General features: G+C 43.4%; 1 protein-coding gene across 3 annotated transcripts in view; it reads left to right on the forward strand.

Annotated features, from left to right (window-relative positions):
• Window positions 1-15,511, forward strand: part of sipa1l3 (signal-induced proliferation-associated 1 like 3) — a 93,832-nt gene that overhangs the window by 71,215 nt on the left and 7,106 nt on the right. For all 3 annotated transcript variants that reach the window (XM_063492735.1, XM_063492734.1, XM_063492736.1), the window contains 12 exons: window positions 830-960; window positions 3,191-3,379; window positions 3,898-4,072; window positions 4,467-4,570; window positions 6,181-6,338; window positions 6,435-7,020; window positions 7,868-7,966; window positions 8,059-8,234; window positions 11,348-11,596; window positions 13,407-13,583; window positions 14,234-14,358; window positions 15,337-15,446. In XM_063492735.1, the coding sequence (XP_063348805.1) occupies window positions 830-960; window positions 3,191-3,379; window positions 3,898-4,072; window positions 4,467-4,570; window positions 6,181-6,338; window positions 6,435-7,020; window positions 7,868-7,966; window positions 8,059-8,234; window positions 11,348-11,596; window positions 13,407-13,583; window positions 14,234-14,358; window positions 15,337-15,446 (2,279 nt within the window). The remainder of the gene's footprint in view (window positions 1-829; window positions 961-3,190; window positions 3,380-3,897; window positions 4,073-4,466; window positions 4,571-6,180; window positions 6,339-6,434; window positions 7,021-7,867; window positions 7,967-8,058; window positions 8,235-11,347; window positions 11,597-13,406; window positions 13,584-14,233; window positions 14,359-15,336; window positions 15,447-15,511) is intronic.

The raw sequence follows: 15,511 nt of genomic DNA on the forward strand, positions 1-15,511 counted from the left end.
TGTGTTATATGTGCTGCTTACTCTCCTTCTCAGTCATGTTGTGAACCTCAACACATTTCTGTAGCCACTTCTGCTGCTTTGTGCTTCAAACAGCACATTATACATGTAGTCGTGTTGATATTACTGATTTAAATTATTGTGAGGTATGTTGCCTAGATAATTTTTCTCTGTGCAGCTACTGTAATTAAAACGTGTTATTTATTTTTAAATAGGGAAGCAGCATGGTGGGTCTGTAGACTGTGCTGTGCCTCATATTAGCGTTTGGAGTTTGTTCTCACTGTTTGTGCGTGGGTTTTCTCTCAGAGTTTCGGTTTGTTCTGCCATCATGCAGGTTAAAGATCACTATCTGCACCCAGGACCCTCTCATAAAACAGATTGTTGATCTGTAGAGTTTGCCTTCGAGGTAAAATAATTAAAAATAAATTAATGCGTACAGTTCATAGAGTCCTTTCTTAAACAGGATTACCTTTGTGATTTTAATAAATTCATCAGTTTTCCAGAGCAAACAAAAAGGTGGTTGTTATCTGATTGTTTTGGCTGCAAAAACACTCCAAAACATAAAGCTGGTCAGTTTACTCTCAGTCAAGGATTAAGCAGTTAGAGAGAATCTGGAAACGATGTGGAAGTAGATGAAGATTACATTTCTGATGCTCGACTCATCACTGATAGCATTTTTTTGGCTGCTGCTTCTTCTTTTATTATTGGAAAACTCATCTGATCGCCTGTCTGCTGGCACACTGAGGTGTAGACACAACACAGGCACATGTTCAGACACAGAACTTTCTCTGCTTCTCAGACTTTAACCTTGGTTGTCTCTGACCTCCTCCAGAGCACTCAAACTACTTCGGGACAGACGATAAGCTGGGCCCTGTGGCCTTGAGCATCCGCAGAGAGAAACTGGAAGACACCAAAGACCTGAAAGACCAGTACCAGTACCGACTCATCGTCAGGACGAGCGAGGTATGCGCGTGTGTGTTTATGTGTTTATATGCTGATCACGGGGATTTCCAGTCAGAGTCTGTTAATTACTCAACTGCTTTCAGTTTCTCCAGGCCTACCCGTGACACGTGCCCTTATTATAACCTTCCCTCTGTCCCCTCGCCCCTCTGCTCATCCCTCTTCTGCTCTCTGTCAGTGGAAAATTCCACCTGCCCAGTTCAAGCACATTAAAGCCAAACCAAACACGGGCTGCTCCCACAGCCAGCTACTTCTCCTCTTTGATGGATCAAACACTCATGATGTGGTAAATGATGGGCTGATGATTGTAGAGAATTAGTTTTCAGATTCTCTGCATCCATTCTTTGTTGTTTTCAGAGGTTTTACTTCCACAGTTTCCAAGACACAATTTTGGAAAGATATCTTTGTTCAGAGATGCAACTGATAATTATTTTCCTACTAATTAATGTAAATTGTCCATCTCAGTTTACCGAAGTCAAGTGGAATGACTCTTGTAGTTTGACTAACAGTCCAAAACTGAAAGACATTAAGTTTACTGTAACTGAAATAGCTGCAGACTATCTCGATGAGGGGCTACCAATTCTAAATTATTTGAAGGTGTGAATGGTTCTTTCTCTGTGTTAGCCCTGCAGCGTGTCCAGGGTGTATCCCGCCTCTCATCCTATGACAGGTGGGATAAGCTGTTGGAAAATGGATGAAAATTCTGGAAATTAATAGTGCTAGTGTTCACACCACTTAGACCTCACTTTCTGCTCAGCTCAGTCTTGTGGGGTTTTTTTTTTTTCCATTTTGTTTGTGCATGGTTGGCATTTAAAATGATAACGCAGCACAGTTTGTGTCAGAGGTCTCGTGAAGTAATTGGCTTAATCTCAATCAATATATTTTACCGGTTTAGCATCATAAAGGCTGCTCGAACAACAAGCTCGCCTTTCCTCATTGTGTTATTGCAGTCTTAGCCTGAGTGTGTCCTTCTTTGTGGCTGTGCTGTGTTGTTTTTAGCAGGATTACATGGCTGCCTGGCCTCATCACTGTAGCTCTGGTATAACAATGGAGCCTCTCCACCATCTAAGTACACAGAGCTAAGCTAACAGACACAGTCCAGGCCCACTGTTCCCACACAGAGAAAAAAGGAGATTGATTGCGGACTTTATTCTCTCCCACTCAAGCCACAGCCGCTCTCAAATATCCATCCCCCTAAGCCTGTCATTTAATTCTGTGCAGCACTGCTGACACAGCAAGGTGGGGAGACTTCCTCTTTCTCCTCTCCCTCTGTCACACATTCAAACAGCCCCCCCTCTGATATTTCTGCTCAGCACGTCGCAGTCACTCGCTCGGCCTTGCTCACAGGCTGACGAGTTGAAACGATATCTGCGTAACTTCAGCCGCGGGTCGGTCGGGCTTCATTTCTCTGCAGCAGACCCGAGTCGCTGAGGTTCAGCTGTCTCTCCGGCCTCTGCCAGCTCCAGAGACCGCCATACATTTTTAATCAGTCTGCAAGTGAGACGCAGCAGCAGCCCACTCCTCCCAGAGGTTATTATAGTCGAACTGTTTTGAAGCAGGTCAGTTCCCCCTGATCAGGAAGCAGCACAATACTGAGCAGAATCTTGATTCACAACACCGCTGAACTTAAAGCCTCCACACAGACGCCTGTCACTGCGTGCGTGTTTGACAAAGAGGAAGACCCTTCAGGGCAGCAGGGCGCCATTAATGTGATCTGATGGACCGACCTGCTTCAGACTCCCATACTATGAATCACCCAAACCCCTTTTTCCCAAAGGTGTAGTACAGTAACCAAGTGACCTCTGACCTCTCTCAGTAGAGTTCAACATCAACATTATTGTTACTTTTTTACAGCAATGCTGCTTTATTATTTCATAAATACCCAACCCACAAAAGCCAATATGTCTGATACACTAAAGTTCAATTCACTATTTAAATTTATGGATGGGTTAAAAAAAACCCATAAAACAAAACAACAGTAATAAATCCAGTGGTTTTATCACAAACAAGAACGATGCACATCATCACATCATTAACAAGGCTGGTTACTATAATCAGACTGATCTGTTGTTTCCCACATCATGAGGTTATAGTCACTGTAACACCTTTGGGGGGGGAATATTAATTTTCTTGACATTTCAACCATGACACTTGAATAATATTTGTTATGTAGGAAGCTCAAATTGCTTCCAGTTTGTTTGTTTTTTTAACTAATGTTGTTCTGAACCCACAGCTGGTGACGCTGCGCGGCTCCATTTTAGAAGATGCAGTGGCGTCTACGGGGAAGCATGGCACCGTTCGGGGTCTGCCACTCAAAGAGGTCCTGGAACAGGTCGTCCCCGAACTCAACGTGTCCTGTCTGAGACTGGCGCTCAGCACGGCCAAAGTCACAGAGCAGCTCCTTAAACTGGATGAACAGGGGGTGAGTTTATGCTGCACTGAGTGCACCGAGCAGCTGTTCCAGCAGGCTGGAAGACTGCAGAGTAAAATTGTACACTAATAAGGTGAAGCTGTGGCACGTGGTGTTCTCAGGTAGTGTGTGAGACTTGGGTAACTGATTTAGTGCTGGTGCAAAGTGCAGTGTTGTACAGGGAAAGCTGTAAGAAACAGGGTGTGGTGCGTTTGAGCATGAGTGAGTAACCATACAAGCTGTAATGTTTGGCCATGTTATCTCACCTTTCATTTAATGGAGGGAGAAGTGTAGGGTGGAGGTATTTTGCCAACAACTGGCCTGTTGGGTTGTTTGTGCAGGTGGTTTATAGATCAACAAAGCTGTGTGTAAACAAATCCAGATATACGTTACTTTTGGGTTAAAAGCTTGTTTGTTGGCATTAACCTTCAGAGTGCTGTGTTTCAGCTGTGTTTGTGTGTGTGGTCTCTCAGCTGCTCGTGCTTGTTCTGCTTGTGTAATATTAATATCGTGTCTCTTCTGCCTTGTAGTTAAGTCAGAAGCACAAGGTGGGTGTTCTGCTGTGCCGTGCAGGGCAGAGCACAGAGGAGGAGATGTACAACAACGAGGAGGCGTCGCCCGCCTTCTCTGCCTTCCTGGAGCTGCTCGGGGAGCAGGTGCTTCTCAAAGGATTCACCAAATACGCTGCACAGCTCGACACCAAGAGTAAGAACGCTCTGCAGCATAGCATCCGCTTTTAGAAATCATATTTTTACATGTTGGTCTCATTGCTGAAGAAGTGGTTTTAATGTATCATTGCATTACTGTTTCCTATTCTCAAAAGAAAAATGCAAATAAACTGAAATGAGTATTTTAGGTTTTAAAGGATGTTCTTTATAGAGACACTCACTTGTCCTGATAAAGCCATAAAGAATGTTTACACAATAACTCCTGCAGCATCTTTAGTTTTCATGAATTCACTACATTTAACAGACTCATAAAGTCAGTACTGTTGCATATGTGTCATAAAACTGGGGGTTACACAGTGAATGCATCATCAGAAACTTTGACTAATGTGTGGTCAACAGCTGCTGACTTTCAACAAATATCTTTCCTCCAGCGGACTCTACGGGCACCCACTCCCTGTACACCACCTACCAGGGCTATGAGATAATGTTCCACGTGTCCACCATGCTGCCGTACATGCCCAGCAACCCACAGCAGGTAACAGCCCCACCTAAGTAAAGCTCCAACACTGGTGTGCGTCTCTAAAGAAAAAAAAAAAAGCGTCCAAGTCGATGCTTTGTTGTCACACAGCCTTTGAAAGCACGTCTGTGTTTGTTAGCTGAAGCTTCTTCTGCTTTTTTTCTCTGGCTCGTAAACGACGGCAAGAATTCATGAAGTGGAAACTTGTGACTTTTGTCGACCTCTTCATTTGGAATTTTTTGTTTTTATTCAGCCTCTTGTGTTTTTATAGTCTTTGTTTTCTGTGTCTTGTTATTTCTTTCCTTTCTGGCTGTCTCTTCTGCCCTCATTGTTTGTCTGGATCAGAGTTGGGTGGGGTTCAGCAGTGTCGTTATTAGGATATATTCTTCCTCTTACTTTCCCTCTCTCTCTTTTTTTTTTTAATTTGACTAAATTTTTCTTCTTGCATGATCTTCTGGATGCTGTGCGTTTCCAGCATGTGCTGGTGTCGCTCAAGAGTGTGTAAAATTCAGCATGTTGGTATTTTTTACAGTTTGCCTGAGTATTTGCGTAAGAGCCTGTCTCGAGTGTGCACATGTGCTCAGACAAGCCTGCAGGTGCTCGGGATTAGTACACACTTTTGAATGTGTCAATATGACAGAGCAGAGCAGTTTAGGCCAAAGAGGTGTCATTAAACATACATTAATCTTGTTAATTAAACTTCACTGTTGCCATATCCATACCAGCAATCAGTTATTTATTATAGAAAAAGCTTTTTGATAATCTCCTCATCTTTTAGTAACATGAGAAAATGTGAAATCGTTAAAATGTTCGAACAGCCGAGTGTTGGTGTCAGGTGTTTAATCAGAATATAACAGCACAATAACTCCATCCAGAGGCTTTAGGGGCTGCAACAGCAAGGAAGTTTACTTACTCAGTTGAACCTCTAGATGGCATCATCTCACTGCAAAAATAACCCTCAGTGACTGGAGAAGCAAAAGAAGATTGAAACGTAAGCTGCTGTGATGACTCCTGAATTCAGGATAAAGGAGAACACTAATTTCACCTGCACATCTTGGGTTAAATGAACAATGAAGAAATTTGCTGTAAATAACAGGTGAATCATGCATATGAAGGGTCACATTCAAAATGCTGAAATAGAAAATGATATGCTAATACATAAGAGGTCCCAAATATCCCAGATTTTCATGCTACTGTAAAAAAACATGAAGTACAATTCAAATGTTCACACAGCAGCCTGGATATGAGTGAGGGATGCTCCTGTGGTACTGCACAGGAGCCAAACAGTGGGCTGCATTACATAATTGGTACTTTCACACTTCTCTTTGCAGATGAAGAGCAGATTGGCAAGCACCGCACCACAGACACAGCCTGCACTGTGTGCCACGTCTCCTACATAAACGCAGATAGACAGACAAACTAACGCACACACACAGACACAAATAGCCCACACAGAACCCGCAAAACAAATTACATAAAGAGCTGTTGCTTGTTGTCTAACAGCGAGCGTCTTAATCTCTCTTTTCCCCTGTCAGACTTTCTGTCGTTCACTGAGTCAGTCGTGTGAATGCCAATTACGCTCGCTCATTTTATTAATTTATCGTTTTTATCTCTTCTCTCCTGCTCAGCTCCTGAGAAAGAGGCACATAGGGAACGATATTGTCACCATCATCTTTCAGGAGCCTGGAGCGCTGTCCTTCACCCCACAAAATATTCGTTCACACTTCCAGCACGTTTTTGTTATTGTTCGTGTTCACAACCCCTGCTCTGAAAACACCTATTACAGGTAAATGTTTACATCAGCACAAACTCATGTTTCTATACACATGGTGCACATTATTAATTAGGATCTCACTTCCAATACTCTGTTCCCTCCTCTCAGTGTTGCCGTGACGCGAATGAAGGATGTGCCCCCCTTTGGACCACCCATCCCCAGCGGCGTCACCTTCCGGGACCCAGAGACCTTTCGTAACTTCCTTCTCGCCAAAGTCATCAACGCAGAAAACGCAGCACACAAGTCTGAGAAGTTCCACACCATGGCGACGCGAACGCGGCAGGAGTACCTGCGCGACCTGGCCGAGAACTATGTCAGCAGCACGCCGCTGGATTCGGCCGGCAAATTAAACAACCTCATCTCCCTCGCATCTAAGAAACGGGAGCGCATGAAGGCGAGAGAGGGAGCGGAGCTGGGTGCTGCCGGGGCGGTCGCCTGGAGAGTCCAGGCCCAGGACTTTAGCGGAGGCGGGGGAGCAGAACTCCCCTGTGCCTTGGGTGTGTCGGCTGAATACATCGTCCTCATAGACTGCTCCACCAAAGAGGTGGTGTTCAACTGTTTCTGTGCAGACGTGATCGGCTGGACGCCGGAGCGGCTGGCGCTGAAGATCTTCTACGGCAGAGGAGACCACATTGCAGTTCGAGTGCCAGAGGGAGGTGCACAGGACATCAGGGAGATGGTGCAGAGGTTAAAGGTGAGACCTTGGAGCAAAGACTGGCAGGCTGTGCTGTAAGCAGATCTTGTAGAAAGACTACAGTGCAGACACAATTGTGTCATGTCTTGTTTACTTCCTTGTTCTCCAGCCTGTAGTTTTCTTTACATCCTTTGGTGTGTGGTTTTTTTTTTATTATTGCTTTGTTGCTTTCTCACCAACTCTTAGAGCAAAATAACATGAAACTTTCCTCATCTGTTTGCATTTGTGCTCCTGTATGTCTAGTGCAAACAAGACATACTGCTTGCACAAAATTATTCTTTAGAGCTTCCTGTAGTCAGAAATGTTTCATGTGGTTATTGAAGTTTATTAGACCAAATCAGTGCAACACCTTCATTCTTTTATACTCCTTTAAGCTCAGGGGATTTCCACAGTGGGTGTTGGTTTTCATTCCACTGAAAAACTAAATTCAAAGGCAAGTCATTGTGTCAACAATCACAATGTATTCTGTTTTTTTTGCTTTATGTTTTTGTGGTTGTCTTTTATTTCAATGAGGCTATGCCACTGTCTGCACTGGCTCATCTGAGCCTTTCATATTGTGATAATCTGTGAAAAAAGTGATGAATTAAACGCTGGGAAGAGGAGATTTCCTGGACTCGATCAAGCTTTGAGTTAATCCAGCAGAAAATTAAATATTTAAAAATGAGTTAATCTTACTAAAAGCACCAAATACATGCAGATTTGAGACTGAAAAGTTCACCCAGTGCTGGGTAAGAAGTCATCATCACCTGGTTGTTACTTTGCTATGATGATCTTTAGCTTGTTAGTCCATATATAACAAGCTAATACTGTAAATCTGATATGATTTTTTTTCCTTCTGTTTGTGTAGTTGTTGACGGTGGGATGTGAAACTGTGGATATGACACTAAGAAGAAATGGACTGGGACAGCTGGGCTTCCACGTTCGCTTGGATGGCACCGTAGCCGAGGTACCGTCAGATGACCAGATCTAATTTTGAAGCACTCTGAAGATTATTGGCAGTGCATAAATGCTCTGCTTTTGTTTTGTTTTTTCATCCAGGTGGAGGAGTACGGCTTCGCCTGGCAGGCAGGCCTGAGGCAGGGTAGCCGGTTAGTGGAGATCTGTAAGGTGGCCGCAGTGACGCTGACGCACGAGCAGATGATTGACCTGCTGAGGACATCGGTCACAGTCAAAGTTGTCATCATTCCTCCATATGAAGAAGGCGGGCCTCGCAGGTGCGTGGCAGTCTGCGTGTGGTTTCCTTTGAAGCCGAGCTTCATTTGTAAACAGCTGTCATGAATGCAGATGTTTGGACAGTGGGTTACAGCACAGGAGCGCGCTCAGTGTAAGTGGGCAGAAGTGGAAGGACAAGAGCGAGCTAGAAGAGAGCGCAGGACACTCATTACTCCAACACACAAAAGCCTGGCAGAGATAGTGGCCAGACTCCAATGTTCTGATGATTCTGTGTGGGAGTGTGTGAAAAGAGGAAGCGAGCAAACAGAGAGAAAGAAAGATGCGTGGCTGAAAAGGAAGCGGGCGAAATGAGGCACACAGACAAAAAGAAAGAAGCATTTGTTTAACGTGAATTAGCTACAATCCGCCTTCCTTTCTTCTTCATATCTGCTCATCTCTGCTATTGTGTCACTTCCTCTCCTCCACATCATTTATATCTTTTCCCTGCCGTCACCCTTTTCCATCCTTTCATCCACACACGAGGCCTTGATTGAGACAGAATAACGAGACCTTATGAGACGCTGATGTGGTGTTACTGAGGTGAAAAAATAACCGTGTGTGTGTGCGCGCACACGCTTGTGACCGAGAACCAGAGCTCCTAAATACAGTAATTGTGTCAGGCTGTGTGATCGCACAGTGGTTAGATTTCTTTAATGCTGGAGGCAGTTTAATTACACCAACTTAAATCCCTTTGACACACACACATGCACAAACACACACATGGTACTGTGGCATTGGAGCAACTGATAATTAGAGTCTTGTATTTCATTCTTCCTCTCTCTCCCCATCCGACTCATTTGCTGTTGTGTGCCAGGCAAGCAGATTGCATGAGATTAAAGCCTGGAATCTGCAGGAGAAAAAAGGTCCACAAAAAATATAAATAAATAAATAAAGGAGTGGAAGTGATTAATTAAAAATGCACGCCCTGTGCGAATGAAAAGGACAGGAAAAGAGGGAGGGAGGGAGAGAGAGAGAGAGAGGGAGGCAGGCAGGGTTGAGTGTTTTGAGCAGGAGAGGCAGAGAAACGCTGGGTGAGGAGGACGTGTCTCAACACCGCCGAGAGTTAGAGCAGTGGGTGGAAGAGAAAAAGAAAGAAAAGAGAGAGAGACCAAAGTTGGAAGGGCTTTTTCTTTGCCGTTCTTTCTCGGCTCCGAACGTGCAAGATGGACAGATACAACGGGGAGAAGGTGTGACTTATGGCACTGTGCATTTGACTGTGTGCGTGCACGAGTGCGTGCACGAGCTCCAGCTGTGTCACATCAGCCAGCGTGATGGGAGGAACACTGAATGCCGACAGATTTAGGCTCTGCTCTCTCTAAGGTTTGTGCTCTCTTCCTGCGTTTGTGTTAGCCCGCTGCTGTTATGTAACCGTATTGATACTGATTGGATTTGACTCATTCCGTTGTTGATGAAAATATCCCGACCACATGTGCATAGACTTGTGTGTCTTTTGGTTTAATGCACATGTCATTTGAAATCAGCTGGTCGTGTTTTTGAGGACGTCTGTGTTGTGTTTGTGTTTTACCGTGGACATGGCTGCAGCTTGTTTTGACTGTGGATTAGTCAGCTGATTATTTTCAAGCTTAAATGAATAATCACGCTGTAGAAAAGAAACATGTATCCACTGCACAGTTTCCCAAAGCACACGATGACATCTTGAAATGTTTTGTCCAAGCAGCACTTTGAGGAGCCTCACAGATATTCTGCTAACATGTGTGCTAAAAACAAACATTTGATTCATCGTTGAAGCCAATTTCAAGCAAAAACATATTTAAAGACTCTGCTCTGCAGTTTGGGGAAACTATAATGGACTTCTTTGTTCTGACTTTATTTTTGTTCTGCTGCTTACAGGAACTTTTGATGCCCCCAAAGACTTTATAACCACCCCCAAAACAAAAATGCACTCCCCCCTCTGATGCTGTGGTGAATTTATCATTGGGGTCTAGTTTATCCAAGCATAACAGACACTTTTATTCATCCATTAAACGTAAATAACTGAAAATTAATAGACTTGCGTCAGACAAGGTAACAGCATTATTGCCTTAATACGCCACATGCGTATTGTTTAATAATGAAAGTTTATACTACACACACTCTGTCCTCATGGTCTTTATCTCACTCTGCCTCACTTTAAATCCTCACCCTGACAGCATTTTCCTGCTCATTTCCTCCTCTCTTCATTAGTCTCATGTTAAATGCCATCCAGTATGCATATTTGATGCCTCCTTCCCTCCTGCAGTGAGGCTTTGTGAATGGAGTAATGATGATGATGATGTGTAAAAGACATGTGCTGGGCGTCAGGTGAAAGCTTACCGTGAGAACATAAAAAAATATTAAGGTTGAGTAGATGCGTAGAGATGGCCACCTGTCTAGCTGGGAGCTCCATCAGTGATTTAGTTATTGATGATAAATAAATGGCATCGTGTCTTCGTTTGAGGCTGTTTCTACTTACATGCTGTTTTTATTTATTTAGTCAGAGGGAGCTGAAAGAGTCGATGTCTCTGTGATCTTTGGTTTAAAAACAGATTCATAATTATTTGATGCGTGATTGTACAACCAAGAGTTACTGCAACCTTGCGTGCCTTTACTAAACATATCTGCTGTGTCTACCAAGACTCTGATTCAGGAGCTGTTTGATGAGATTGGATAGTTCTCTCTCTCACACACATACACAGACACACACACTTGACCTCAGTCTCGCAGTAGGAGAGATGGAGTCCTGATGTGCCAATAATCGGTTTACTTTACTCTCTTTCTCCCTCCATTGGCGTCAGGGGAGCTCATTAGTGAGCTCTGTTACATGTCTGCAATGTGTTTGAGCATCCACAAAGTAAGTTATGAGAGGACAATAATGTGGAGCATTTGGGGGAGATTTATTGAGCAGTTTCCACGCACTGAACTCTGTACAGAAACCGCTGTTCTGGTTCAGCTACAGTTCAGGGCTGCTGCATTTACTGACCCGTGCTGAGGATCAAAAACTACACATGAAGGCTGTGTAAAGGAGATAACCTTGGAGTTTTGGAGGGAAACAGCAGCAAATGTCATGCTTTTAATTCTCTTGTAGTGGATGTGGTGTCTCTGTACCGTTATAAACTGTCCTCCTCTGTCTCTGTAGGGGCTGCACCGAGGAGTACGAGATGAAGACCATGGAGCAGAAACCAGAACCTGAGCCTCTGGCAGCAGGATACCGACCCTCTCCCCGCCAGACCTGGCGATGGGAGAACTCACCTGTTCCTCAAGGGCTCCACCCCACTAGCATGCAGCGCTGGGCCCCCATCGGCCCCCCACCTCCTCCACTAGTACGCTCACACAAGCCCCTGATGCCAGTTCCCTACAGAGAGCCTCAGCACCTCAGCTCCAAGAGGTGAGCCTCTGAGCCGCAACACAGTTATTCTCCACAAGTAGTCATTCCTGCCTGAGACACTGTAGCTTACTGCAATCTGTTTACTGGTGACAAGACAAATGTGAAGGACACTAAAATAAAATAAAATACAACCCAAGGTTTTACATGTATGACATGGAGGAAAGCCTCATGTTCATTGTAAGTGGCTGTAGTAGGCCAAACACATGCGTGAGCTCATGATCATCACTGTGTTGTTCTACCAGTATCAACCCAGCATTTCCAAGCAGAAAAAATATCAAAAACAAACAAACTTTTTCATTCTAAAGTAAAATATGAATCAAAGTCTGATCAGCAGAAAAATGCCAGTCCCCAGCTCTTAACTCCAGGTGAAGTCAACAGGCGAGTGGACACTGTTATTGCAGTGTGCACATACAAACCAAACACATGAATATGCAAAAGACTCATGAAGGACTTCTACACATGTGCTCCTCCCCCACCTGCACCAAGTCTTTATTCATCACTCCATTAAAATTCAGATTTTAATGAAAAAAAAAGCAAGTATAAAAAGTGTTTAAAGCCTGCAGTGTGTAGAAATTTAGAAAAGGGACAACAGCAGCTACTTTGACTTTTTTTTTCTCATTGTACTCTTCACCTGAAACGCTCAGTGAGTGGCCAAAGTCTTTGTTCTAGGCTAGATGTTCTAGAGCCTCATACAGACCTTGGAGGAGGTGCAGGAGTCAAATTTCCTTTAAGTAAAGAATGCCAAAAGGTTTTTATGGATGTCTTTGTCCAGTGATGACAAAATCTTGTCACCTACTTCAGCTTTAACTGCGGATTGTATGAAGTTAGTGAATCCAGTCACCATTCTTCAGCATACTATGAGGATATTTGTTCATTAAGACGTAAAGCATTAACTAATGATGGGTGTAAAAGTGTAATATGCAATGCAGTGAGCCATCTTCACAAAGGCTTCCTGTAGTAGATAGTATCCTCGTCCAAACTCCTCAATCACCGTCACATTTTCAGTTTTACATCACGGGGCTGTCATCATCTTACACAGTTAATTATAGAGATGAGGAGAAAACTGCTGCAGCTGTACAGGTGGCTGGAGATTAAATGTTTTATTGCATTTTAACTAAACAGTTGTTCTGCAGCTCCTTGTCTTAGTTTTTTTATGTTGTGTGATGAAAGATTTGATGTTAAATCACTGAATGAATGTTTGAGGAAAAGTGATGTCAGCTGGATGACATCATGGATAAACCGAACATGAACTGTGACTGCTCCAAAAATACCTGCTTAGTCCTGTCATCAGGATGTTTTCTTCATACAAAAAGCATAAATATGATGGACCTCCTGTGCACAGCTCCTGAAAATCCTTCTATATAACATTTCACAGCAGGGTTTTCCGAGGCAGATGTGTGTGAAGTAACAAAAGCCTTCAGGCTAACTCATGTGATTACTGTACCGTGTAAGCCTGCCAGACGGTCATAAACTTGAATTGATAGTAAATGATATCCTGGCATTTTGTTTCACCTAAAAAAGTGGAAACAATAAAGTCTTTGTGTGGTTTTATTCCACTTAAAAAAGTTTTTTTCCCCCCAAAACTGTCAATACTAGTTTTTTAAACTTGAGTTGGTTCCAGGTGTTTGTCTAAAACAACACATTTTAAGCTGTTTTCATTGTGTTTTCAGTCTGTTTTGCTCTTTTGAGTTACACACAGACACACTAGTCCTCAGTTATTTTAAATCTCTCTTATTTGTGTTATGTATCAATCACCTCTCTGTAGTACGCTTGTTTCTCTCGATTACCCACCGTCCTTTGTGTATTTCAGGCCGGTCAGCTACCCAGAGAACCACTACAGCCTGTCTCCTGCAGGAGGCGACAGGCCCTACAGAAACCCCTCAGCCAGCTTCTCCTCTCCTCCCTCCGGCCTGGTCAGTCTCACCACGATGGGACCACCTGGAATCTCACCAGGCCCCTTTGTGCGCTACAAACCTTCACCCGACAGGTGGGTGTGTGGGTGTGTGGTGTTTTACTCTGCGAGCTCTTCACTGTCACTCATTTGATCTTGATCAAACATGTCTGGTTTTACTCGTAAATGCTTTGTGTGCTGAAGGTGGAATATATTGGTTCAACTCGCAGGCTGAATAGCGCGGCACGACCAGGTCTGCAGTTAGACGTGTATGAACACAGTCTCCCAGAGGAAGGATCTGTTGTGTGGGTGGCTCTTCCTCACACTGTGGAGGTTGATAACATCTCACCCAACCAGAAAAACTTGTTTTATTCAACCGCCACAGGGATGCAAAGCAGAAACTGAAAATGTTCTCTGTTAGTCAGAAACGTTATATTTTTACAGCTGGGGAGTTTTATTCCAGAGTGTGTCCTTTCTGTCATGGTGTCTGAATAGCTGTACATCTTATTTTATTTTAAAAGGGTTTTGACCTTCCACCAATAATAACATCAGGACTGATTAAAAGAGCAGAGCTGCATTTGCACAATTACAAAATGCAATTTTGGTCAGAAACAGCAGAAGGATTCACAGACTTCTGTTTAGTAAGGTAGAACAGACTCATCACCTTAAACAGCAGCTCCAGGGGCCAGGAAAATCCCTGTGAATGTGTTCTGCTATCACTAATGTTTCTCCTGTGGTTCATATAGATTTGGAACAGGACAGCGCCCCCTGCTGCCGTATGATCCTCACCTCGGTGTGGACCTCCTCTCCAGTGGTGAATCTTCGTCAGGCTTTACCAGTCAGGAGAGTACCATGGAGCGCAGCAAAACAGGTACAGCACCACCTTCAGAAGTAAATGTTGAACTCACTTGTATGTGTCTACACTTATTTAACATATAATGTAAAATCTCATAAGTAGCAAAAAATGAGGTGTTTTTTTTATTGGGTTGGTTTTTAAAAACAGTTAAACATCACCCTTCATATTTTCATTGCTGTCATCACAGCCGTCGTTACAGAGTACAGCTGAACACTGAAACTGAAAATAAAATGACATCTAAACAGAGATTTGTAAAAGTCTCATTATTGTTTAAATGTCCTAAAAAATAGGTCTCTATCTGCTGATAAATAAGCCTTTCTGAAGCCCTAAGTAGTATGTTATTCCATCAGATTTCCCAAACACTATCGAATCATATGTGGTTGATATGCTGACAGTGCTTTTAACTCCTGCTGTCAATAGTAGTCGTATAAGATATCTATTAGCTGACCCCCTTAGATGCTGAGCAATGCGATCTTGGACTCTTTTGCAAGATTTTGGTGAAATATCTTCTTGAGGGCATCAAAGACATTATTATGTGTCTGAATTTGGACAAATCCAGAGTATATGCAAATGAGTCCTAGCTTGTGTACAACATTATAACTTTCAGTTATAATTTATTTATTCAGTTCCATGAATTTGAACTTGTTGCTGAATGTGCTTCACTGCATATTTCCGGTGGTATTTCTGTGCGTAATTCAGCATCCCATTTCCTTTTTGTATGTGATGTAGTTTTTTAAAGTTTTTACAGAATTTCTCACTTCAATTTATTCAATAGATATGTACTCTTCTTATGTGTTGTTTTCATGCTGCTTTAGAGTGCAGTTGTTGCTCAGCAGACTAGAGGCTGCTGAGTGTGGTTTTGGTGTGTGGGGGGAGGTCAGTGTTTAAATGTGCTATAAGTATTTAATCCTCTTTGACAGCCGTGGACGTTCAGTGTGATTTGTTATAATCCTGAGAGTGTCTGTCTATCTGCGTGTGTGTGTTTGAATGCAGAGCCTCTCTGGCATGTCCCAGCGTCTCGAGGACCAGGTGGTGGAGGGGGGCAGAGGAGGATGCCCAGACAGGATGTCCCGGGGAAAGACTCTCCAAACAGACACTCGAAGGTCAGACTCAACATCAACACTGCGTCTCTCTTCTTTCCACCTTTCGCCTTTTCGCTGAGCTCCTC

This window comes from Pelmatolapia mariae, linkage group LG14 (genome assembly GCF_036321145.2).
Source record: "Pelmatolapia mariae isolate MD_Pm_ZW linkage group LG14, Pm_UMD_F_2, whole genome shotgun sequence".
NCBI lineage: Eukaryota > Metazoa > Chordata > Actinopteri > Cichliformes > Cichlidae > Pelmatolapia > Pelmatolapia mariae.